This window comes from Trichechus manatus, unplaced genomic scaffold (assembly GCF_000243295.1).
Source record: "Trichechus manatus latirostris isolate Lorelei unplaced genomic scaffold, TriManLat1.0 scaffold00110, whole genome shotgun sequence".
NCBI lineage: Eukaryota > Metazoa > Chordata > Mammalia > Sirenia > Trichechidae > Trichechus > Trichechus manatus.
The window spans coordinates 5,037,858-5,065,439 of record NW_004444046.1 but is presented as its reverse complement, the minus strand read 5'-3'; the positions used below and the strand labels follow the sequence as shown (position 1 = coordinate 5,065,439).

At 34.8% G+C, this 27,582-nt stretch overlaps 1 protein-coding gene across 2 annotated transcripts; it reads right to left on the bottom strand.

Annotated features, from left to right (window-relative positions):
- Positions 1–386: 386 nt before the first annotated feature.
- Positions 387–27,072, bottom strand: SKIL (SKI like proto-oncogene). 2 transcript variants are annotated; one of them, XM_004383458.2, is made up of 7 exons: positions 26,279–27,072; positions 24,262–26,014; positions 11,089–11,186; positions 9,179–9,411; positions 6,021–6,262; positions 5,469–5,693; positions 387–4,799 (listed from the first exon to the last, which is right to left on the bottom strand). In XM_004383458.2, the coding sequence occupies exons 2-7, from the start codon at positions 25,360–25,362 to the stop codon at positions 4,641–4,643; spliced, it is 2,058 nt and encodes a 685-aa protein (XP_004383515.1). In that variant the 5' UTR covers positions 25,363–26,014; positions 26,279–27,072; the 3' UTR covers positions 387–4,640. The 2 variants fall into 2 exon arrangements, with proteins under 2 accessions (XP_004383515.1, XP_023593680.1); XM_023737912.1 differs by having other exon boundaries at positions 26,752–27,072.
- Between the last annotated feature and the right edge of the window lie 510 nt (positions 27,073–27,582).

Sequence of the window (27,582 nt, the reverse complement as noted above, 5' to 3'; positions counted from 1 at the left end):
CCCTCATAAGAGATCCTGAGCCAAAATACCCAGCTCAGCTGCTGCCAGATTTCTGAGTCTCAGATACCATGTGACATAATATTTGTTGTTTGAAGCTGCTACATTTTGGAGTAATTTGTTGTGTCAACAGATAACTAATACCAGGAGTGGTGGGAGGAAAAATATGTTAGCAAAAGTCCAGGTATCATGAAAGAGAATAATCACAAAATGTTCCTATTTTTATCACCTGAAATACTGCATAAAATTTCACATTTTATAATAAGGTTTTTAAAGTTAATCACTTAGTGTGTAATGAATAATAGACATTAAAGGTACAAAAGTAGAAAATGTCAATCTTAAGGGACAAGAAAGTTAAGTTCACACAACACTCACATGATTTGAATCAATTTCATTGGCATTGTAAGTTTTTATTTGGAATTTAATCCACAATCTATACAAGTTATTTACAAGGCATGAAAATGGAAAACAGCACGAAATACAGTTGAGGTATAAGCTAAGAGCACAGTATGTCATGTTTCAATAAATATAATTCAAAATTTGTAAACTAAGTGACCAGATAGACGAGTCTTGCTCACCTAAACTAAGTGACCAGATAGATGAGTCTGGTTTATAAAACCATATAAAATATTTATTTCACGTGAGGTAGAGGACAGTTTTGTGTGTCATATAATGCAACCAACCACAGCAATTTTAACCAAAAAACTGTACATCACTGGCAAAATTTTAAATTGAATTATTGTCAATGTAGTCAACAATTAGTTTTAACAGCTGCAGAACAGATATTTCATGTTACTGCCTTAACAATTAGAAACTCAGAAATAACATAATAGACTACTGTGTTGGTTTAACATTATTAGGATAAACAAATACTTCTAAAAGGATGGTTAAAAGCAAATATTTTATTTCTCACAAACTATAAATCCCCAAAAGGTGTCCTTGATTAAGCAATTCTTTTAGTAGGATCTTTCTACTAGAACTACTTTAAGTTGCTGTGCTTTATTTTCAAGTGAGGTATCTATACTGAAGAAAAAAATCTTATAAATTTCTTTTACATTAAACTAACTTAATACACTATTTTGTTTTCTGGGCTTCTTGTAATTTTAGTTTTTACATTAGATCACTTTCTAATTCAAAAACACTACACAAGTATTACATAAGACATATTACTAAAGAAACAGGCTCCAAATTATACTATGTAGTTTAGAAGCAATTCAATGAAAAGGTTTTACAAAAAAAAAAAAGACTGTCCTTTTATACAAGATGCCATATAAAATACTCATACAATTTTCTGCCAATAGTGGAAATACTATACTAGAAAAAAATTTTAAGCTGTTTATTCATTTCCACAATGTATAATACAGCAGTTATGTGTCCCTTATTGCTGACAGCTTCAATAAAAACTATTAATAAGTAGTTCCAAGCACAGAAAAATGTACAGTATGAGCACAACTTTTCATTCTATCAATTTTTAATGTCCTGTCATGTGGATTAAATGCCTAAAGAGCAAATAAAAGTGAAGAATTCTTCCCTAAGTAATCAAAACATAAATTTTATCTTTGAGAAGAAAATTTTAGAAGCAGATCAAAAACCTTCAGCACCAGCTTAACAATTAATTATAGGGAAATACTTTGAGCACATTTCATATTACTTGAGTTTGTTTATCATTTACTTTCCTTAAAACTGAAGCCACAGATGTGCAAATAAACTGGTCGTTCTGTCATGACTTCTAAAATATATGGAGAACCTACAAATATTTTACTCGCTCTATTTTACCTACTTTAGTAACTGCTTTATAGTTCAATATGTACAAATGATTTTGTCTAAACTATTAATATATTGAATGTTATAAAATTAGTTCAAGAAGCATAAAACATCCTAACTCTACACAGAAATTCAAGCAAAAGAATATGCTTTTTAAAAACTCAAGTACAAGCCAAACTTTTAAGTTGTCGGTCAAATCCTTTTATAGTGTTAAAAGCTGCATTTGTGAATTTAGGGTGATTCAGAGCTTCTTCAATGACAGCAGAAGGTTTAACATTTCTACCTTTATAAATTTGGTTCATTTTTCTCATAAATTTAAGAAACTATCATCACCAAAATTAAACATGACCTATCACCCAGTAAGGAAATATTTTTTCTTCTTCCTAAAGATGCTCTAGCACAACTTTTTACAGGCCATTTCTTTAATGCAGTTTTTTTTAAGTAAACATTTTTATATTTTTCCTTAAAAGAATAACATTACAAAGTCTGAGGAAAGTATTTGCTTACCTAGTAAATCTGGCACACAAAAACTACATCAAACTTTAAGCTAGCAACCAACACACAAATGAGCATGCAAAGAATAAATTTATATGGATAAGATATTTTAGTGGAGGCCACTTTTGAAGTATTATAAAATTTCTATATTGTTTTCAAGCTATGTGGTGCAGTTTAACATAAAATTACTTTTAACTAGAACAGGTATAATATTTACAACTGACTAAAAAACTATTTTCAAAGAAGTTAAGACAGAAACTTATGGCACATCAATGTATCTTCTGTAAAATGAAGACTATACAATGTCGCGTGGCAAGTTTTCGGTATGTAAAGGACTAGAAAAAATATTTTCATTCAATTCTAAACTATGATTTTATAATAATTTAATGGTGTTTAAGCACCATTTAGAATTTTAAAATAACATATTTCAAAGATTAAATGATTTATTTTAGAAGTTTTGGGTTGAGAGTTAAGTAGGCTTATCATTTACTAAGTAAACATAAGCAAAACGATTGAGTGGATTAGAAAAATAAATGAAAATATATGGGCCTGAGTTTGTCTTCCAAAAGGTAAGCCGTGACACTTAACTAATTCACAACTAAAATAAAACTATATCATAAATGTCTTTGTGATTTTTCTTTCTCCAGATCTAAACAAAAGATAATTGAGAGGGCAGGTCATTTTTTAACATTTGTTCCTATATGTCATTTTAACATTTGTTTCTTCTTAAGAAGATTCCAAGAATCAACAAATTAGCTACAGGGTTAATACAGTAAAATTTAAATAGAAAACACACACTTAGATCATACTCTATTTACTGAAGAAACTACACTTCAGAAAGTACAAAAATTGTTTTTGTGAGTACCATTAAGCAAAATATGAAAATAACTCGTTAAATAAATGATAACCTAGAAATTTTGAAGTTCTATACCAGAAAAGCATCTACTATCTACCCTGGGAATAGTATATAACCTTAACCCTAGCTAATTTATTTTAAAAATAAATTTAGCTCTCTTAAGTAATTTCATACAGTACCTTACGAGAGAACACGAGAAACATAAAAATCAAGCGGTAATACATGTCAATTAATGATAGTTTCAGCAAATGTCCCTTTAAAAAAAGTCCTATTAAGAATTTTACCTATTATCTTTTAAACCAAGAATCATTTAATATGAAATTTGCCAAGAAAGAATACGACTTTTCTGTGCAAAAAAAAAAAAGTGCAGAAGATGTTGCCCCTCCCCAAACTATGGAATTCCTTTCTCTTCTAAATATTATCTAAAAACATTTTAGTAGCAGATAACTAAACTTTCCTATATTAACCTATCACACACCATCAGTTGACTGTAAATTCCTGATTTTAATAATAAGTAGTAATTGAAGATGGTCCATTCGTGCAAATTTTGGTTAAGACTTATCTTAACATTTAAACATACGAAAGTCCAAAATAACCTTCAAGGTGTTTAATATTTTACAATTTAAAGGAAAACAAATCCATTATATAAATTTCAGAAAGAACCAAAGCTACACATAAAAACTGTACAGGAGTATTCGGAGTTCCATAGAAACAAAATGTACATCACTGATACCAGTTTTTCTCAAGAACATTTTTCACACTACTATTGATAACAAAAGTTGAGGAAGTATTACTTTTTATTCCCTCTTCTGAAACTGCTGCATAAAATTTTTTTCTAAATATAACCACATTTAAACCGAAAAATTACAACTACTTTGTTTTTAGCAGCGGTGCATAACAAAGCATGTTATCCTTCCCCATTGTGCCCACAGGGTGTGCTTTAACCTCATCAATGAAATTCCTCGTTGCATAAAATGTCTTAGTAGGAAACACTAAGAAGAGAACTGGTGGAAATTCGTCCCACAATCTGTACAAAACAAAAGCAACATTTTGTGTATAATAATGAATATACTCTATCAACTTAGAAAGGAGCTTGTGTGCATGGAAAAAAAGAACAGAGATTCAACTTCTAGAGTAGCTCTGTATATCTGAAAATATGAAGTCATCATTGTATCTAAAACTGAGTCTGAAATATGGGTAACAAAACTGACCACAGCTATTTGCCATCACACAATGCAGCTTTAAAAAAGTATACAACTGTAAAGTTTGCATTAGAAATATAGGCAGCTTATCTACTAGTTGAAACCACTGTTATTAAGTTGGTTGGAAAAAAAGTACAAAGAAACATACATTTTCATTCATTTGGAAAATGTAAAAATTTATATACTAATATATAATCTTTCACTTTCTCTGATCTACAAATGGATAGAATGCCTTGTTATCTTCATACATATAAGTTGTTCACAATTCTATTACCAAAACCAAAAAACCCTGTCCGGAGTACACAGACGAATCTCTTTAAAGGTTTCTATTCTTTAGCAGTCTTTGATGATTTCAAAATTTGCAGCTTTAGCTCTTTTATCATCATCTCTAACTTCTTCCTTGCCTCCCTTTCCTGTCTGAGTTCATCTTGGAGTTCTTGTCTGTCAGCCTCCGCGTGGTCCAATCTCTCTCTCAGCTCTGCCAGCTGTGTGATTTAAAAGGCTATGTCAGTTTTCAGTCTTGTTTCTCCATTTAATCATCGTAACGGCAAAGATCTACTTTCAAATTATTTTTTACAAAATAAGCTATTTCATGCATAATGCAATCTCTTGAATATCTTAATACTTTTAATTTGACATTTGACATGACATTAAATTGAGGGATAAGCAAAGGGTCAAGAGAACTGAACACCTACAGGACTTCAGTTAATATCTCTCTCATTGCACTGTGCTGCTCATGTTAGTTATCTGTTCGTCTCTCCTAAGTTTGTGCGACAATTAACAGAAGGCAGTTATGTATTCATTTTTGCCCCGGGGCTTCTGGACATAGTGGGTAAGGCATGCTGCTGATTTGTTGATTTGAAAGCCCATACACTAGATTAAAATAACATATATATAAGATTTGTTATTCAGAGCCAGAGATTAACAATTTAGGCATTAAACTACAGAAACCCAATACCAGTTTAAAACAAAACAATAAAGATAAAAAATCATCTTGGATAATATAGTAGAAGGTTGTGTTTAACAGAATTATCTATTTTAAAATCTAGCCTAATGAAATGAGGTTGGCCATGAGCAATTCCTTTAATAGAGAAGATGACAGTTTCCATTTCCATGTTGAAAGGGCAACATTAGATAAACTGAGTAATTCTTACCTGTGCTGCGTATTCAGCCTCTTTATCTTTTTCTAAATTTGAGTCACAGGTACATTTCTGCTTCATTACCTGCTCTAATTTTTTCTCTAAGTCTTTCTGTTCAACATAAAATTCTTCCATTCTTTGAGCATGTTCATTCTGCAAAGATTCAAGCTCTTTCTGTAAATTCTGCTGTTCTTCAGTGAGTTCCTTCATAGCTTTTGAACTACTCAACATTTCCACTTCCTGTAATGTAAAGAAGTACAACGCAATTTTTACTTTATTTTCATCACGCCAAAAATTTCAGTTCAGGGAAAAGAGAAGAGAAAAATTCCTAAAATTCAGCCATCATATCAGTTCAAAACAAAACTGATTTGTATTACAGAACTGGATTTTATTATCTTGAAAAACCATTTACTCTGAAAAGTTAATAAAAGTATATTGAAACTACTTATCAGTATAAAATTTTGAATTATTTTATAAGCACATCTGCAGCATCTCATCTTGATTTTTCTTACTAAATATGCAAAAGTAGCTTTTCATAATGGACTATCATTTAAATAACAATTTTACCATCTGAAGTTGTTGCTTCTTCTGCAGAATTGAGTTCAGTTTTTCCTGTTGTTTTACATAAGTTCTCATTACTTCTTCCATGATTTTCCCCTTATCATCCTCACAAATGACATCTTTGACCAGAAGTGGAGATGAAGCTGCAGCATCATGACCGATCCCCACCTTGCTTGTGTCTCTGACTAAGTTGCTAGTGGCAGACTCGGGTTTCTTCTCACTTGTAGAATTATTTGGAATTGATGGATCTTTGAAAGGCAAAAATAAAGTAACAAAGTATGAATATCACTTTGTTAAAAAGTCATCAAAATAATCCATAAATGAAATTTTAAAAAAAAATCTATTTACAACAGCATCAAAAAGAACAAAACACTTAGGAATAAATTTCACAAAGAAATGCAAAATGTGCACACTAAAAACTATAAAACATCACTGAAAGAAATTAAAGATAAATTAGATAAATGGAAAGATGCCATGTTTATGGATTAGAAGACTTAATATTGGAACCAATGTCACAAAACAATACGTGTATTAATTGTTTAATGAGAAACTAATTTGCTCTGTAAACCTTCACCCAAAGTACAATAAAAAATAAAGAAGACTTAATATTGTTAAGTCTACTTATTCAACATAACCCCTATTAAATCCCAGCTGGCTTTCTGGCAGAAATTGACAAGTTGTTTCCAAAATTCATATGGAAATGCAAGGGATCCAGAACACCCAAAACAATCTTGAAAAAGAAGAACAAAATTGGAAGACTTACACTTCCCAATTTCAAAAATTACTACAAAGCTACAGAAATCAAGACTGTGTGGTATTGGCATGAGGATAGACATAAATAAACGGAAAAGAATTGAGAATCCAGAAATAGATTCATGTTTTTATGGGCAACGGATTTTCGACAAGGGAGCCAAGACAATTCAATGCGGAAAGAATAATCTTTCCAACAAATGGTGCTGTGACAACTATATCCACATGCTAAAGAATCAGGTTGGACCCCTACACCTCACATCATATGTAACAATTAACTTAAAATGGATCAAAGACCTAAATGTAAGAGCTAAAACTCATAACTGTAAATCTTCATGACATGGATTAGGCAATGGTTTCTTAGATATGACATAGAAAGCAAGCAACCAAAAAAATTTAAAAAACTGGACCTCATCAAAATTTAAAACTTTGTGTGTCAAAGGACTTGATTAAGAAAGTGAGAAGACAACCCACAAAGTGGCAAATCATGTATCTGATAAATGTCTAGTATCTAGAATATGTAAAGAACTCTTACAACTTCACAATAAAAGGATTAATGACTCAGTTTAAAAATGGACAAAGGATATGAACAGACATTTCTCTAAAGAAGCTATATCAACAGCCAATAAGCACATGAAGATTATCAACATCATTAGTCACTGGAGAATTGCAAATCAAAATCACAATGAGTTACCACTTAACAACCACTAGGATGGGTATAACCAATAAGACAGACAATAAGTGTTGAGAATGTGGAGAGATTGGAACCCTCATACACTGCTGATGGGAATGTAAAATGGTGCAGCTGCTTTAGAAAACAGTTCGACAATTCCTCAAAAAGTTACCATACCCACTGCCACTGAGTCAATTTTGACTCATAGTGACCCTACAGGACAGAGTAGAACTGCCCCATAGGGTTTCTAAGGCTGTAAATCTTTATGGAGGCAGACTGCCACATCTTTATCCCAAGGAACAGGCTGGTGGGTTCGAACCATCGAACTTTCAGCTAGGGCCGAACACTTTAACCACTGTACCACCAAGGCTCCTTCAAAAAGTTACCATACAACCCAGCAACTCTACTTCTAGGTATATACCCAAGAGAACTATGTCCACACTAAAACTTGTACATGAATGTTCATAGCAGCGTTAGTCATAATAGTCAAAATGTGGAAACAACCCAAATGTTCATCAACTGATGGATAGATAAACAAAATGGAATAAATACATCTATATAATGAAATACGATTCAGTCATAAAAAGGAAGGAAGACTGATACAACATGGACTGTGAAAACACTATGCTAAGTGAAGGCAGCCAGACACAAAAAGTAACATATTGTATGATTCCTTTTACATGAAATACCCAAAATAGGCAAATCCATAAAGACAGAAAGTAGATTAGTGGTTGCTAGAGGTTGGGGAAGGGGAGAGGATGAGTGGCTGCTAACGGGTTAGAGTTTCCTTTTGGAGTGATAAACTTGTTCTGGAATTAGGTGTGATGGTTGTACAACTGTATGAATATAGTAAAAAGCACTGAATTGCTCATTTTAAAGGGGTGAATTTTACGGTATGTTTATATCTCAACAATTTTAAAAAGCCACTAGAATAAATTAATTTGGAAGATAAGATACATGCCAAGAATGACGAAGTGGTAACATTACAAATTATTTATCATAATTAAATCAAAAGAAACTGAGTTTTTTAAATTTCAAAATTAAAGTCCAAAAACCTCCAAGTATCTCAATTCTCTATGAAAACAATTAAATAATCAGAGGGCTCTTCAACTGCTTCAGGGCAACTGAAGTAACTGTCACACTGCCTAAGGTATAAGCAAAACTCTGCTGCTGTATGGAGGTAAAACAAGTGGCATGTCTTGTTTGGTCCATAGTATTTTAAAAGACACTGTTAGTAGGCAGCTCTTTTTTAGATTCCAGCCAGCATTCTACATTTATGCCATCTGCCAGGCCACTGTATCTATGAATTTTCAATCCTTGCTTTCTTCCATAACTAAGTTCCCCTGAGTCCTATATAGCGAACTTACTCTTAAAAACTTATACATACTTTTTAGCATTACTAGTTAAATCATTTCTCAGTTCATAGCAAATTAGAAAGAAAAATAAAGACCTACTGACGAATCTGACGGCAAAGGCAGGAAGAGAAAATAAATCAGACAAAAATTATTTGCAGTGTGAAAATGATGTAGTCTATATATACATCTCATTTGCCTCTATAGCTATCATCATTCTAAGAGCAGTTCAGGTTCAAATAATCACCCAGAGTAAAAAACATAGGTTTCTTTTTTAAAGTTAAAGCTTCAATTATTCTCTTAAATAAAAATCTTTGACAATGCTGAATAAATGTGTTTATCAGATATTTTGGTATCTTATTTTAAAAAGATAATTGGTGAATACTCACCAAAACGGCTACATAATTCTCTACTTGTTTTTAAATCCAGCTTCTCCTGTTCCTCGAGTGAGACATCTGGGTAAGACACTGGCTTTTGATGTTTGCCAGTACTGTGCGGCTTCTCTGACTGTCTTGGCATGGACTTACACGCCTCTGTCTTTGGGATCTCTTTACACTGGGACACAGCAGAAGTAAGAGACACATTTGGGGCAACCACTTTATCACACATGTATAAGTAGTAGCTGAAAACAAAGGCAAAATAAGACACATATTACATGTTAGAGTAAAAATAAAAATATATAATGCTTATTTCTATGGTTAAACTTGATTTTTTTTTTATTTTTACCAAAACAGACAATATAATAACTCAGAAAGTAAGGGTCATAGAAGACAAATCTTGAAAAAATCAGCATTTAAGCATTAAGAGCAAAACTATGAAGGATTTTGTTACTTTGCAAGTAATTTCTATGCACTAAAAAGATACTTACTGGGAAAGAAAAGCAGTCTCTTCTCCTGTCCAGAAAATCACATGGGAACTAAAAGCTGGAAGCACTTTACAGAGTGGCTTAACAGCCCTGAGTCTTTAAGGTTTATGCCAGAAAGATAACAGACCGTATGCTGCTTTGGGGGACTATTTTCTTGCCCCAACACTCCTCCAAAGCAGGGAATCCTTGCTCTTAGCTACAGTGAGGCTGCGTCAGCCCCACACTGCATGGCTAGGGCTGAGTTCACCACAAGCCCAATGAAGAGCTCACAGGGCTCTTCTTATAGAGCGCAGAAAGAGCACAGGTGCTGTGAATATATCCTTACATCAACCCCCACAAGGCAACCTCCCTAAGATACTTGAGTACTTCCTACTTATTTGATAAAACAGCAATAGTAAATTGTGTAAAACTAAGAGGGATAACTAATTGTGCTCAAAGTTCACATAAAATTCCTCAGTAGGTTAATTATCTGAGAAGCTTATGGAACAAACTTGAGTTAGAAACTTAATTACCATATTTTTAACTATTATCTGTGTAACCTTTAGTCAGAAGATGTAACCACTTAACTGACACAACACTTCATCCCCTAAACTCCAGATAATCTCTTCTTACATCTCATTTTCTTCGTACAGGACACCTATATTGTCCCTTTTTATCAATCGCGTGAATCCTAGAGGTGAAAACTCAGTATTCTGTTAAGAAAACTGACAGGTTTCATACTGCCCAAAAGACTTAATTCAAATGCAGTAAGTACAGTAATGACTATGCAAATGTAAATAAGACTGAGGCTTCATCACCATGCTTGGAGGGAATATATATTTGCAGCAGCAGATAAAAATCCAGGACTCAATAAAGTTTCTAATCTAGGACATATTCTTATTGAAAGCATGAAAACTTGATTTTGGAAGGTTGTAGTTAGTCTGAAAGCTGCTAAGTATCACAGAAATTTCTTTTTAAAATATCAAAGTTACACACCAAACTCTTGAAGAGCTGGTTTACTTCTTGAAGGAAATTAAGGAGAATTTTCCTTTTTTACATCTGGATTATCTGAACTTTTTCAAGCTTGTGATTTTTGTCATTAAAACATAAAAATATCAAGAACCCAGCAAAAACGAAGTTACCTTTTTCTAGGAAAAAAAAAAAATATTGTCAGAAACACCAAGTAAAGGTTATCTCAAATATTCAATACAATTTATAGTAAATTTCATTTTACATTTTTTCTTTGAATTTTTTCTAATCAGAATGAAGTAAACAATACTCCTACAATTTCCCTATAAACAGAAACAACAAAAAAAGTATTAAAACACAATATACTTGTTTAGAAAACAATTTTTAATTTTCAAAGATAATCTATGATTAGCTGAATAATGAATTCCAGGCTCTAGAACAGTATCTGGCATATAGCAAATGTTAAATGAATGAATACCCGCTCACCTGGGGTGTAAAAATGAATGTGTCTGAGAAACATGGTCACCTTCCTGCTTTATAACAGGATACCATGACTGCAATTCCATTCCTGATGATGTATCTGTCTGTAGAAAAATTGGAGGGAGAAACTACTTAGAGGAAGAGCTGCATCATTTAAGAGCCATCTTCTAACAAGGAAGTCTTTCCTAAGAGCATCATGTCTAGTCACCTGAGGAGACACTCAGAGACTGCTAGGTGAACTGTGCCATCACAATAAGTTTCAGAATGCCTGTTGCAGATTAACAGAAATAATTTCATCAAATTTCATTTATGGAATCTATTCTAAAAATCCATTTTAAAGAACGGTACTCTCCAAATGTACAGCATTGAGAAGTTCTGGTTCTTATTCTTGCTGCAACAATCAGCTAGCATACACGCTACCCTTACAGTATTTGTCAGCATATTAACTAGATAACATTCTACAACAATAAATATTTTATAAAACTAACCTGAAATGACTTTGTTTGCTAACATTTATCAGTAAACCATATTTCCTCATAAATATAAAAAGTTTTTTTTTTTTTTTTTAGCCCTAAATGATGAACTGTACCTGTAAATAAAGGGGAAAAAGGAGGAAGGTACCTGGCAACTTAACGAGCAACTTATACATCCTGCTTATTTCTAACAAACACCCTATTAAGTAGGCACCATTATCTCCATTTTACAGATTAGAAAACTGAGGCTCTGAAACTGAAAAGAGAATAACCTATGGTTACTAACTTCTCCCCTTATTTTGATTTGCTTCTTACCATGTCCCCCTTCTCTCAACCCACATCCTCCACATATTTTCATATTACAGTAATTTTACCCTGCTCCTGTGGGAAAAGAGCACCTCAAAAAGGGAACAAGAGTCACTGGTGGAGGAGGGAGAGAGGAGCTAGAAGAGGCATGGTTAGGATGAGCAACAAAGGTAAGAGGTCAACAGACAACGCAGTGGAATGGAATGGGATTGGGAATGAGTTAAAGGAAGGCTAAGACAAAAGGAGAGCTGGATATTCTTCTGAGTTTGCCTCTGAGAGGTTCTGCAACAAGGCAGGGTGTGCTGGGAATGACCACCTCACCCAATAATGCAGCACACTTGGAGACAGCCACTAACTACAGAGAAATTAGAAAAACTGTTTTGCCTGACGTTTTCCCAGTATTCCAGTTCAGAACCAAGCAACTAAGTAAAATCGAAAGGAAACAGATCTCCAGATGCTAAGGAGTTGTGATCAGAGTTAAATCAAATCATAGATACAATAACTTGTATTGGTGGGAGAGCTACATTTTTGTTAAGAATTATTGAGCAAAGAATTTGAAAGACTAACAAGACTAGGAAATTACATGGAAAAGAATATTTTGAAAGGATTTAAGATTTCAGTATTCAGTGAGGGCACAAGGCTATTTATAATAGAATTATAAATACTAAATAAACAAACCTACCTCACATCCTGATCAAATATTCTAAAGAAGTTAAGAATCTGGAGCAAATTCAACTACTTATTTATAAAATAAACCAATCACTAGTTTACGTAGTTTCCCTATGCCTACAGCTTAGTTCTAGCAGTAAATTAGAAAGGGAACTGGCTGTTGGCACCAGATACAGTGATAGATGCGAGATGACAGGTGACAACCTAAGGAGAAATGAGAATTAGAGGACACAAAAACAAAAACTGGTTCAAAAAGCAAGACCATCTAAGGGCTTTAGCACAGGCCAAGGCAAATAATTTAAGTACCTCAATCGCTTCCTGCCCCCAACACAAAAGAACATAGTAACTGACATTAAAGATCAATATGACATAGTTAAATTATGTTCTGTATATCATTTAGAAAGATATTTATTTAGTACATTTTAGAATCTCCTGAAAAAGGTTAAAGTTAAAAAAAAAAAAAAAGGTTAGTGCTTAGAAGAGTAAGCTTCATTATCTAGAAAACTCACTTAGCAGAGTATTTTGTACCCCAACACTGTATGATAAAAGAGGTATTACTGAGCATGGATAAGCTCACTCAAACAAATCAATGAAGTCTAACAGAAGCTTGAATTCAATGGGAACTTCTTTTCTAGAAGTCTTTCTTTTTGTTAAAACTCATTATCTAGAAAACAAAGTTCCACTTTAAATCAGTTTTAGACCTGAAACATTTCAGAACATAAGTGCACAAGAAATCAACTGTCTCCAGATTTCGTGTACACGACCCTTTGAGAACCATTGTATGTTGCTGGTATAATCCTTATTAAAATGATAAAAACTCATTTACATGTTTAACAGTTTTTCCTATTATAGGTATCTGGAATCTCATGTAAAGAGCAAATTCTAAACTTCTTCAGCCAAAGATCTCCTTGAAATCTGACTTAATTGTGATCATTAAGTTCATTTCAAAACACTGCAGTTTGATTTGTAAAAGTTTACTTCTATTCATGATCCAAACCCAGCGTCCCTTTATCTCTGTCTCCAAATACCAGATGCCACCATAAAATAACTGCTAGCACATTCATTTAAACACTCATTCCTCTCTAGTTTCTGTCCTTTATTTTATTTCCTATTCTCACACTAACCAACTATAAGTCTGTTCCAAACAGATCTCCTAGTGCAGGCCCCTAGCCAATGTTTGAATTCCCCATTCAAAATCGCTGACAAGCGGCTATCCAGCCTCTGCCTGAACAGCAGCTTGAGGTCAAGGACTATCTCATTTACTTTTGTATTCTCAGTGCCTAGCACCATGCCTGGCATGTAGTAGTGACTCAATAAATATTTGTTGGATGAATTTTGAAAGAAAGGGTAGTTCATTAATTCCCAGGGTGGCCTTTTTCAAGCTTACTCTGCTACCAAGAAACTCACGATAGTCTCTTTCACATTCAATATCCTTCCACTCCATGAATCACAAAGAAGCCTAGCAATCTCTGGACTGTATTTCTAGAGATCAGAGCTACAAATTAAATAATAGAAATGATGGAAAATATACAACAGTAATAATGATAAAATGTAGGGAGTTAATTTTACCCAATATGTTATGGTAAGGCATAAACACATTTATAACAAATTATCCTAACTGCGTGTTAAGAACAATTAAGAAAAGCACATATTATACAACAAAACATTCAGAATACTGCATCTGTGTCAACATACAAATTAGGTTTTCAAAAAAAGAACAATATAATTAAATGACATAGCAGTAATGCTACTGCTCAGGAATAAAAATTAGATACACCAAGATATGAGAATCTAAAGCCTTTTATCTTACTTTTTAACACGAGAATAATTTATTCCTTTTGTGTATTTAAACATTAAAATAACTTTACTTGGCAAAAGGGGGAAGTAGATCATTTAGTAGCTTAAGTTAAAGCCTTAACATTTTTAAAAATCCTTTTATCGCCCACCTTCCCCACCGTTCTCTTTCCCAAAACGAACAGATGGCCTCCTCATCTGAAACACATAAGCAAAATTTCAGACACATTATTCCATCTCAAGTCTCTTTCTCTAAGTCACAAACTCCAAATAATGTCTATGAAAGCCAAATTTAAACAAGCTCAAACTAGTAAAGTATTTAAATCATAGTAAAGGCACTTATTTAAAATGAGTAAAAGTGAAGAAATGTTATGAAACATTTCTCTAAATTTCTCTTAATTTCTTTATTTTGTGTACCTGACCCTTTCATAATCAGATTTCCTAATAAAGAACCACTGTATTTTGGTAGTACAATGCTTATTAGTCTCACAATGACAAATAATTTAGAGAGCCCAATTTTATTTACAAAAAACTAATAAACAGTTTTGCTACCACTTTCTAGACACAAAAGCAATTCTACCCACTCAGCACTATTCATATAAAAATATTCCAATTAGTACTCAAAATATCAAAACCTTTTAAAATTCCTATATTTATCCTCACTAATAAACTTTTGCTTTTAGGTAGCACTCTAGTTTTTAATTATAGCATCAGATTAACATTATGACCTTTAATTAAGTCCTCCTAATGGCAAATACCGATGAATTAAAACAATCAAGACGATGTCTCAAAATGCTGGTGAGATTTCCAAAATCTTAACAAAAATCAGAAGTAAGCCTTTTTTAAAATGTGAAAAAACTTACTTTTAAAAAAATAGGATTTTTAAAAAGTGCTATAAAAGACAAGGATTAAGTTTTTAATTCTGGTATTTAAATCGTAAGACAGTAACCATATGAAAAACATTAATACTAGTAGGTTGTTAAATTTAATGGTCTATCTCTTAATAGCCTGTTTACACAAAAAATAAAATAGAATACATATTAAATGCACATTACTTTGTACTGGCCCAACGTAAATCACTAGCAATCCTAAACACATGACTGGGTACATAGGCAGTAACTTCTTAGGTATAAAGTGAATATACCCGTCAGGGTCTTTGTACTGTGCATAATACTAAGATATTCAAGCAGTCAATAAATGATTTCAGAAGGACACAGAAGACACCCTACCAGACAGCTGCCAACAACTCTTTCTGAAAGAAACTGAATCCCTCAGTACAATATTAGGTTTCCCCAATACTTCCAACATGTTGTGAATGAGTGTTTCAACAACTGAAACAGGAATAATGTTACAAGGTAGCAAATAGCTACTTACGAGATTTTGAGGCTTCCTCTTGTGCCTCACTTCACTGTAATCATTAGAAAACAAAGATGAGAAGCTAAGGAGAGGCAGGGAAGCCAGATTAATGGAAACAGAACAGAAAGAATAGAAATAATGAGAATGTTGACGCATTGTGAAAAATTTAACCAATGTCATGGAACAAGGTGTATAAAAACTGTTAAATGGGCACCTAACTTGCTATGTAAACTTCTACCTAAAACACAGTAAAAAAAATTTTTTTAAAAAGAACTATCTATATTGGATCAAACTGGCAACTCGAAAGATTAGGCAGGTAATTTAGGGGGCAGACAGCTTATGTTTATGGAGGAGGAACAATTCAGAAAAGGAGGGTGAGAATGGTTGCACAACTCGAAGAATGTAATCAATGTCACCGAACTGTACATGTAGAAATTGAATCGGTGTTATGTTCTGCTGTGCATATTCTCAACAAAAAATAAATAAAACAAATTACAGAAAAAGAATCAATATAATGCAAAACTAGTGAAGGTATGATTGGCTTTTAAGCACCCCCACTAAGCCATCAGACAGACCTTGAGGAGTTACAGCAATGCCTGCTGCTCCCAGACTGAAGATCATACCACCTACCTCACCAATTTGATTCTAAATGCATAAAAATGCTCACAGGAAAAGCAAAGGCTTACATTCTTTTAATAAATGTGCAACCTGAAATCCTTTATGGAAACAAAGCCATGTGAAGTCAGTAGCATGTTATCACTCCCTGTACAACTTAGAAGAAAAAGGAACACACTAGAAAAAATCCTGTAAATTACTAGGACTTTTCAAAATAACTTTTCTTTTTTTTTTACTCAGTCATGCACCACACAACATCTGTTCAGGCAACATTCAAGTCTGTGGTCCCAAAAGGTTATAGTGTACCTTTCTATGCATAAAAAATATTAAAGAAACACTCCCAGATACATTAAAACATCTTTAACATAATAATACAGTAATAATAATAATGCTTTGATGAATGTCGCGAAGTAGTGCCCGTTTGTGAATAAGAACCATTGTATATATCTCGAATTTTTAATAGAGTAGGGGGTTGGTTCATAACTATTGGTTTGACATAAGTCAGATGTTCATAACCCAGGTACTGCCTGTATATAATATGGTGTTCCCACAATGTCCAAATCACATAACGTCCTATTTCACAGAATGTATCGTGGATGTTAAGCAACGCATGACTATATTAGAATTCTATAGTGTCCAATTCACTTAATACTGCAATTACTTGGAAATCTCAACACCATATACAATATTTTCAGTAAAATATCTGTTGTCAAAAGTTTTAACCTGTATAGATCTGAAGCTTGCTTTCCTGTCTCATTTCAGCATGTGTGCTTTAAAAAAAAAATGATCCCTGATTATTCTGGTGTGTAATATCAATCGGCAATATCAAAAATATAGATAAATTATCCTTACTATGTACAATGTGCTCTATTTTGTTCTATTGTATCTTAGAAAAATACTAGTTATAACCCACTAAATTAATTTCATGACACTTCCAGCCTTCTCAACTTAGGTTAAGACAATTAAGCCAAATGTCCCAAGCATCCATCCTATGTAACGAATTAACTTCTCTCCTATGATGCATTTAGAGTTGTACTCTATGCCATCCTTGGGAGAATCGAAAAACTATCATGCAAATCACTTTCTGTAGGGCCTAATTCTCCCTCTTGGAAACACAGATGAGAAAGCCCGCATTGGTCACAAATTGCAGTTTTAAAAACACTGTTCTAAGTGAACAGTCTTAAAATGGTCCAAAAGTATTATTCCAACAACTGTTGTTGTTGCCAGCTGCAACTGAGTCAGCCCTGTGACTCATGGCAATCCCATGCACAATGGAACAAATCATTGCCCATGATTGGTTACGACTTGGACCATTGTGATCCATAGGGTTTTCACCGGCTGATTTTCTGAAGCGGACTGCCAGGCCTTTCTTCCTGGTCTTATTCTAGAAGCTCCTCTGAAGCCTGTTCAGCATAATAGCAGCACACAAACCACCACTGACAGACAAGTGGTGGCTGCACATGGGGTGCATTAGCAGCAATTGAACCTGGATCGCCAACAACCAGTACTGTATTAATAACACTTGTGCAATCTAAAGATTCTTTTGCACAAAGATTCACAAAGCAATACATACATAAAGGAACATATTCCAGTAGAAGTAATCACTCCATGGTAGAATTATGAGGAAGTTGTGTTTTCTTCTTTGCACTTTTTCTACAATGGACCCATATTGCTTTCATTATCACACATGAAAAACCTTTTTTAACATAGGATTTAAAAAGCCCTAATATTATTTACCAAAATGGTCTTTAGTAAGTTTCTTAAACATTTTTATTCCTTATGCCATTAAGATGAACAAAATATGCACTTTCAAATGCTGTGTAAAATCTCAAAATAAATTCAGTGCCACCAATGAAAACAAAATGCTTTGTTTTAAAACTAAACCTATTTTCTTCCCCAAGAATCACTGGTGACCTTATAGGGCTACTAAAACTTTTCATTCAGTCATCTAAATCTTTATTAAGCATCTACACATACAATGCACAATTCTAGATTTTAAGAACACAAGATGAATTCCTGCCCCACGGGGCTTCCCACTAGCCCTATGGAGATATTTCTGTTCCATTCCTAATTCTAGAAATCAGGAAATCAAAATGAGTTTTAAACTAATTTTATATATTTCCTATTCATTCCTCTGTCTGCCTAGCATGGTATTATACTACTATAATTTAGCAGTTGAAGAAAGCCACACCTTAAAAAAAGATTTATGGTTTAATTATACATCCTTTCACTTTTATTGGAGCCCTGATAGCGAAGTGGTTAAGAGCTCAGCTGCTAACCAAAAGGTTGGCAGTTTGAATCCACCAGCCGCTCCTCGGAAATTCTATGGGGCAGCTCTACTGTGCCCTATAGGGTCACTATGAGTCAGAATTGACTTGATGGCAATGGGTTTTACTTATTTATTTATTGCTTTTATTACTAATAAAATCCTTAAATTATTTTATATATATGAACCCCAGTAGAACACAATTCATACATGGACAACATACAGGTTAAAGCTATTACTAAAGCTGTTCCCAAAACAGTTCTACCCCTATACTTGAACAAATTGAGTACTGGCTCCACAATCACTTTCCACTCCCAGAATTCTAAAGGGATTGAAATTAACCCAATTATCGATTACTTCCTTGTCCACCCAGTAGCATAAATGATAATGTATGCATAGCTGTCAGAATACTATTGGCTAACTATACACTGATTCAGTCCTATCCTGAAGGGAAAAAAGGGGGTAATCTTTTTCTTTTCTTCTTTAGGAATTTAAAATTTTTTTATTTCTCAGCCCAAAAGGATAAATTTCTAAGTTTTCCAATCATAAGTCTTTTTAAAAAACACTAACAATTCTACTTTTTTTAATGGTAAAAGTGAATACTAGACTGTATTTCCTAAACTATAAAACCAAACTAATCTGTTGCCATCGAGTTGATTCCAACTCACAGCGACTCTATAGGACAGAGCAGAACTGCCCCACAGGGTTCCCAAGGAGTGCCTGGTGGATTCGAACTGCCTACCTTTTGGTTAGCAGCCGTAGCTCTTAAGCACTATGCCACCAAGGTCTCCTCCTAAACCATAAGGGGGCACTATTCCCAAAGTCATCCTAAAGATTTCAGAAAAAAATAATGCCAGGGAAAGGGAGTGTCCACAAATTCGGTTATTAATAGAATGAGCTCCAAAAAAACTCAATTACCCTGAATTCCTTACAAAGGCAGAATAAGAAATGGGAAAGGTACTCTAAACAAAACTTGTCCAGTTTAAACAGGTGCATGTTGGTCTCTATCATTCTAATCTTCAATGTGATCTCAACCAAATCATCAGAATGGGCACTATCTCTAACACAACCAATGTACCTTTTGGGTTGTAAGTTTAAAATAATGAAATGATTCAGAAAATTACAATGATTTCTATTTCTTGTAGCAAACCTGTTTTACACCTCTTTCTAACATACTTTGTTTCAGTAAACAAACATGTTATTAGTATCATTAGTATATATAAGCAACTAAGAGGGAGATACATGTGAATGCAAACCTACTATTGTCTTAGAAATATGTTCACATAATTCTAGATAAGAAGATGTTTGGGGAATGGAAGAATTCCCAAACATATATTAGTAGGTATTTAAATAACAGTTTGAAAATGCCATCCTACGTTTCTACAGTAAAGACTCTTAGCTTCCAAAATGCTTTCATAGTCATTCTCTCATTTGATCAGTTAATCTCATTCAACAGTTTATTTGCAAATTATGTATGTGTTTAAATTTAAAGCCATCATTTTTCAAAAAATGTTCTAAAATACAGGTTAGTGCTATTTATCAAAAATGTAAATTAATAAAATACAAAATTCACTGAGTGCCTTTTGACATCCCAGGCACTAAACTGGGTTCTGGGAAAACAGAAAAACATCTCTTAACTCATGGAGACAGTTATAACTTTAAAAAGTTAGATCAAAATGTATACTAATCACAAAATGCAAACTACACCACTAATGTAGCAAATAATCAACTTTGCCACAATTATTACTGGAACACATTTTTCCTAACATTACTCTTTATAGTTGCCCATTCTCTCCAGTGTTATTTGTTTACCTCATTGACATTTATACTGAGAAACAAACTTCCTAAAGTACTGTAGTTTGTAAGAGGAAAGAAATGCTTTATAGTATTAACATCAAATGAAAATTTGAAATGAAAATGCAAAGCTAAAGGTAATGAAATGGTTACTACGTTTTAAGGGGGAATATTTTCAAGTTGATATCTTTAAATCATCTACTTGTATTATAGATAATCTATAGGTTTTTTTTCCTAAACAGAATAAAAATCATACTATTTTACTTACCGAAGAGTAATCCAGTATGAATATTAGAAATCTAAATTTTATTTAAAAAAAAAAAATACATACAACGGCATATAACATCTTTAACTTAGTGACATGGAGCTTGTCAGCCACATGTGGTAACAGTTAAGAACAGTAAGAATCTCCTATAATAATCTAATTGTCTATAATAAGCCTGATGTTCTTGAAAACAACTTGTCCCTTAAGTAAACATCACCTCTGAAATTTTATTTATAAATGATCAATTTGCTTAACAACCTTTTTTCCGTGGATACAAATATAAGATTCAACAAAATCAGAATTAGAGCAAATAAATACCCACTAGACATTTGAAAAGAAATCAGGATTGATATTCTTGCATATATTTGTGCACTGAAAAATACAATAACCATTTTTCTAATAAAAAGTTCAAAGTGATGTGAGGAGATAAATAATTCAAAAACACCATTTTGCAGTGCAAACTAAGCAGATCTAAAATCAGTATACTTCTTTGTGGTGGCCTGAGTTAAAAGAGTTGAAAACATGCCTTTAGTTTCTACAGACTAGATTCAGTTCTTGACTTAGAACACTGATCTTTTACCACTTATTTCTCTCATCTAAGAATACCTATTAACTATGCAAATTCATATTGCTGTTAGATATGCAAATTAGTTTGTTGATCATTACTAATATAATTTCAGTCCTATGAAATAACTAACAGTTCCCACATTTCAAACAATTGCTTATTGGGTTTCAAGGTTTTTTTTAATCCAAAAGCAATATTTTGACTATAAATTATATAAACATATCAAATTACATTAGTAATCACACTAAGCAAAAAAAAAAAAAAGTTGCCTTCGAATCGATTCCAACTCATAGTGACCCTACAGGACAGAGTAAAACTGCCCCATAGGGTTTCCAAAAAGCGGCTGGTGGATTCCAACTGCTAACCTTTTGGTAAGCAGCCGAGCTCTTAACCACTGTGCCACCAGAACTCCATCCTTTATGTTAAGTCACTTAAATATATACATATATTTTTAAGCCCATTTTGATTTTTTTAAGATAAACTTCCTTCCTCTGGGTCCATTTGGTTTGTCTGACAACCAACTCACTGACTCACAGAAGATAATGAAAAATATTCCCCAAGGACTATCTCCTTGTCCCCTACCAAGTTAAATGCTATATACAGGTTTATATAACATTTAAGAACGATTATTCTAAGAGCAGTCAATGAGAAAAGTTAATGTTTCTCAAAATTTAGTTTCTGCTACTAGGTTGGTTTTAAGGAGAAGTAGTGAAAATTATCAAAATCTACTTGACGGCAATGAGTATGGTTTTTTGGTGGCACAGTGATTAAGAGCTCAGCTGCTAACCAAAAGGCCAGCAGTTCAAATCCACCAGCCGCTCCTTGGAAGCCCCATGGGGCAGTTCTACTCTGTCCTATAAGGTCACTGTGAGTCGGAATCAACTCGATGGCAACAAGTTTAGTGAAAATTATTAGACTTCAAGTTAGAAGACCCACAGTCAACTCCTGAGTCTATCACCTACAACCAAGTAGGTGTGACCTATCTGGGACTAGTTTCTCATCTGTAAGTGGACCGTAACTAATCTTGCTTCTTTGCAGGTCTTTAAAAAGGAACTACCTCACAATATTTTGAGGAGTAAATTTTTAAAATATGAAGTGGTAAGTATAATAAAACAAGCATTCAAGTATGTATTAAACCCACAAAATATTCTTTCTTAAAGGTTTAGTTGCTGAAAATTTTCCTAAATTCCCTTAAATTCACATAAAATACCAAAATACACCACAAACACTAGCCAATACTGCAAAAAATAACATAGCAAAAAAAGATGGGGAAAAATCTGATAACTTCTCCAAATCAAAAATGTATTCAAATTAATGACAAGTTCTGAGACAATAAAGTACTACATCCCAGACGAAGCATAGTTTTAATTTTAATCAAACCGTAGCATATTCCCAATTTCAGATAAGTAAATTTGTCCATTATCTTTCTTTCAACTTTAGCATGATTCTTAAATGTTTTTTCACACAAACACAGAGCAAGGATATTATGCCAAGTAATAGTTTACCCCAAAAACGCTTATGTCAGAGTAATGAAGATTAGAATGAATAATGTGGTCACCTATGGACAAGTAAGGGTCAAGATTCTAATTAGCTTGGGACAAGACATCATAAATATCAAAAGGGGCATTCCATATTTTGAGAATATAGGTAATCTCTGAGGTCATGCTTCCAGCATGGGACAAGTCCAGCTGTAAGCAAGTCCAGCAATTTGAGTACTGGCTTGAAGCCAATTCTACTTTAAAATCACCTAATAACCGTACCTAAAGAATATGAACATATCTAGTAGCCACTGGTAAAGGAATTTCAAAGAAGTGCTGACTGTAAAAAGCAAGCAGCAAACTACCCTGGATGACAGCCTAAAATTATTATCTTTGTTGGGCTTCAGAAGCAAATCAGTGTAACTAAATTTCTCTCAAAACCATAAAGGCACCCTAATAAAGCACAGAACACCAAACCTAAACAAAGATCTATGCTGCTGTGAATAACATTCAGTCAGTCATTTAATGTACTTCATTCAGTCCTGTAAAACAGCAAGGGCAGAGGTATTTCAAGGAATAAAAATAATGGAAAAATTAAAATAAGTAAATGTGTCTTAAACATAGCCAACCTTTTGTTAGAAGAACTAAGTAAAATAATACATTTAAAACTGAAGAGCATGCTTGCTACATTTTAAACACTCAATAAACTGTTAGCTGTTGTTATTATATATCAATTCTAATCAAGTATAAGAAGATACAAAATAACCAGATCAACAAACTGAGTATGTAACAAATCAAATCTTCTCATTACCCAGGCATTCAAAATTTTAGCTAGCTGAAGATATTAGTTGAGCCTAGCAGACAATGCAGTGGAAAAATAGCAAGTTTAAGATCTCTGTACCAATAGGTTTCTTTATTAGTAATATTTGTTTCACCTAAAATAACTTCTTTATTCTAGCTCTGTCATTTTTTCAAAATTATTCCATTGTTTAAAAAGGTTTTAGTTACTAAAATCACAAATTCTTCAGGTAAATCTGTCTTTTTCATTTGTTTCCAACATTGACCAAGCCTGAATATCCAAGCATGGAAACAATGTCAGAAATCCTGGGTGTACCACTGGAAAATGCTCTTTGGAGCCCACCACCAGAATTGTTTTGGCACACTTATACCATCTGTAAATGGAGATAACACCAAAGTGTAAATTATCTTGAGCCCTAGGAAAACAACAGATTTAGTCACCAAGGAGTAGGATATATGAAGAAAGAAGGCTGAGTTCAGAAAGAGGTCCTAAGTCTTCATTCCCTGGCTATATAAACTTGAGCCACTTGATCTGAGTCTCATTCTCTTTATTGTAAACTGGGAATAACCCTACTTCTCTCTCAAGGTTGTTTGGAAGGACAAATGAGAACACATCCAGGAAAGCACTTTACAAGTGCAATACAAACATATTATACATTGACCAATATTTTTTTGTTGTTGTTGCATGAGCAATAGCAGTTTCTCAACAATACACAGGCTAAGTTATATTCTAAATATGGAATTTTGAAATGAAAGTAAACCATTACTGACATTCAAAATTGCTATTAAAAAATACTTGCCTTGGATTGAGTTCTCTGTCCATTTCTCATGCTAAATTTCTCCTTCATTTCTTCTAAAATTATCTTCAGTTTCTTTTCTTCAGGTGTTCCTAAGTATTTTTGGTTCACATGAAGATAGCAATGCCACTTAGCTGATTCAAAGCCCCAGTGGCAAGTCCTTTTGTCAGGGGATCTGTGAGAATGCATCACAAATGTTTGGGGTGCAAACATTCCACAGCATTCCAGACACTGAATACATGGAGCATCAGGCTGAACATAAAACTGGGGTGCAAAGAGACCCTGACATTTGCCTAAGCACTCATGTTCCACTTCAAAGGCACTGCCAGTTTCCTTTAACTGGGCCAATGAGTTTTTAGCAGGAAGTATGCTACCATTTTGAGGAAAAGTGCGTGGCCGCAATAATGCGTTACATAGTCTTTGTGCATCAGTTAATGTGATCAAGCCACAGGATGGGGCATTGAATGGAAGTATGCCCAGGACCTTTAAGATATGAAGCTGGTCTGAAGTACACCTTGAACAATATATGTACAATTCATCACACACTGTATTTATTTGCTGGAGTGAAAATTCTCGGAGCACAGAATTTAAGACTTGGGGCAAACAGAGTCTCTTTTCTCCTCCAACCTGAAAACAAGAAATGGACTCCCCCTCCAACACAGTCTGGGTGAGTTCTGTGGAGCTATCAGAAGGGATAAGCAGTGGGCCAGGAAGAACTTGAGGAGATGGAAGAGGCAGAAATACAGTAGGTGACATGCTTTCTTGGGAATATCTAGCGGAAAAGGCTGCTGGTCCACCCAGAGAACTCTGACTACTTAAATGGAATTGTGCCAATGTGTGTTTCAAACTGGGATTTAAATTTAAAGGTTCAGGCATGGAAGTACAGGTTCGCTTGACATGTTCTCCATCCGTTTCCATTGGCACTTCTCCATAGTCCTCCAAGTGTTCCTTCTTTACCGCTGGCACCTTATTTATCAGCATTTTTCCATTTGCACGAATGTCTGTCATCATTTTTTTCACTGGAGGGCTGCCATCATCTCCCATCCCCTTCAGTTTTTTACTTGAGCCCTGAACCATGGAGAAATTCGTCTGTAGGTTTTCCATTGCTTAACTATTGTTTTAAAAAATTAAGTCTGAGATTTGCATTTTTATTTAGTCACTTATTTGAAGAGGGAAAAATCATATAGACAAATACTTATGGTAACTTACTCTCATAGAAAATTTCTATTTCCAGAGAGAGAGCCTTAGTCAAGTGATTTGGCAACTGTTTTGGCTCTGCTTAAACTCTAATATAATTTCACTGCAAATGTATAAACTTCTTTGCTCTAATAAGAAGATAATTTTTAAGATGCACAACAATGAGAAAGCCTTTAAGTTTGCTCAAATTCTTCAGATATATGTACCAAAGTAAGCTACCAATTCTCTTAATTCAAGATGTCCAGGTTCAATTTTTTCAGCAAAACACAGGAAAAGTTAATGCCGATATTTGTGTCATAAAACCTAGAGTCAAACACGAATCAATATGATGCAGCCAAATTTAATTTTTGCCAGCAAAGATGCCAAAAAAGGAGTAAAAATGTATCCCCTATAAAAAAGATGGTCTGTTGGTCTGTGTTGACAAATTGAAGGCTTGTATAAATCTTCACACCAGTAAGAACCTTTGACTCTACTTGAACTTCTACAATCAAAAATGATATTTAAAGAAAAATAGCCCAGTTAGCTTCAAGGATTACAGTTCATTCTTCTTTCAATTAATCTGGAAAAAGAGAAGGGAGGTGGGGGAGAGTTACATTTGAATTTGCTCCAGAGGCCAAAGGGTCAGTTTGAAACCCGTTTCTTAATGCTAAACCAAGTTCACTTTACCGAAGGTAACATTTCAGTGATTTCTTTAAATCTAAAACTAGTTAACTTGAAGAACCTTCATTTAAATAGGAAAGTAATTTGAAAGGTGGGTAAATGAAGCAATGTTAACATCCCTCAGAAGGGGGAGGGCTACTTTTAAACTGAGAATACGCAGTACCTTAAACAGAGTTCACCCAAAGATCAGTACCAGAGGTTTTCTCAGTTATGCCATCTTAAAGTAATCCATTACTTCATTTCCTAATTAAAAAAAAAAAGAGCCAGTTCCACCCAAAAAATCACACACGTCCTAACATATCTATCATATGTAACTGAGTTATAATCTTAAATGCATTAATCACCTAGTCAGTGTATGATACTTTTCTGGAATGACCGCAGACAAAAATTAACTTTCCCTAAAAGATAAGCGAATTTACTTCATGGAAAGCCAAAATCTATATAGACTCCACACCGGGAAATCTCCATCCTTAAACAAGACTAATCCGGGACAAAAAGCACAAGGCAGACAGACTTCACAAAGAATGCAAATGGAGGAAGGGGGAAAATATTCTTCTTCCACTTCCTTCTGGAGAGAAAACCCAGAAGAAATCCAACAAATGGAAATTCTTGCCTCCCAAACTCCCAGCAATTTACCTTAAAACAGACAGAAAGGGTTAAAGACCACGGCTACCAGCCATCGTACTTTCGTCCACCCGAGGAACACCTCAGCCAACGCAGACCAACGCAGAGGGCAGGAGGCATGACCTAGAATGGGGGAGCCCCCAAACCCTAACATCCTCCGCCTGCGCAGCCACCCACTCATCTCAAACCCGAAAGAGGAGAGAGAACTAGGGACCTGGGACAGCTGGGGGTGTGCAGGAAGGTAGTGGGAAGAAAAGACAGGAGTCCCTCAATCCCCACCCACGAGCTCGGGACAGCCCCAAAAGCCCTCCCAGCCTGGCCCTACTGCGGGGGCCGCGGGGAAGACTGTGGAAATCCCCCTCGCACCGTCTCCCCGGGAAGTTCTTGGGTGTTAGCCCAGCACCCCTCAAGCTGCACCTCCCCCCGCCCGGGGCAAGAGGGAAGAGGGTTTGAGACGGGGCGGGCGCCCAGCCGGGATCCCCCCGCCACTGGGGACCGACCAACCGGGTCAAGCCCGGGGCATCCCCGCGGAGCGCAGACGGGCGGGGGGGCGGTGACAAGAGTCCTGGTCTCCGGGTCCCGTCGGCTCGGATCAAGTGCAGCCCCCCTCCCTTGCCCGCGCCCACCCGCCCGGGGTCAGGCAGGCGTGACCCGCTTTGGGACACCGGCCCCACGCCCCGATGGCCCCTACCCTACCCGGAACCTGCGCGTCCGGACCCCCGACTCCGGCCTCGGTGCCCGGGTAAGCTGGGGAGCTTTGTTGAGTCCCCAGTAACCCCGTCTGGCTCCCCGAAGGCCGCGCGCCCCTCGCCTCCTGCCGTCTCCACCGTGCCCACCCCCCAC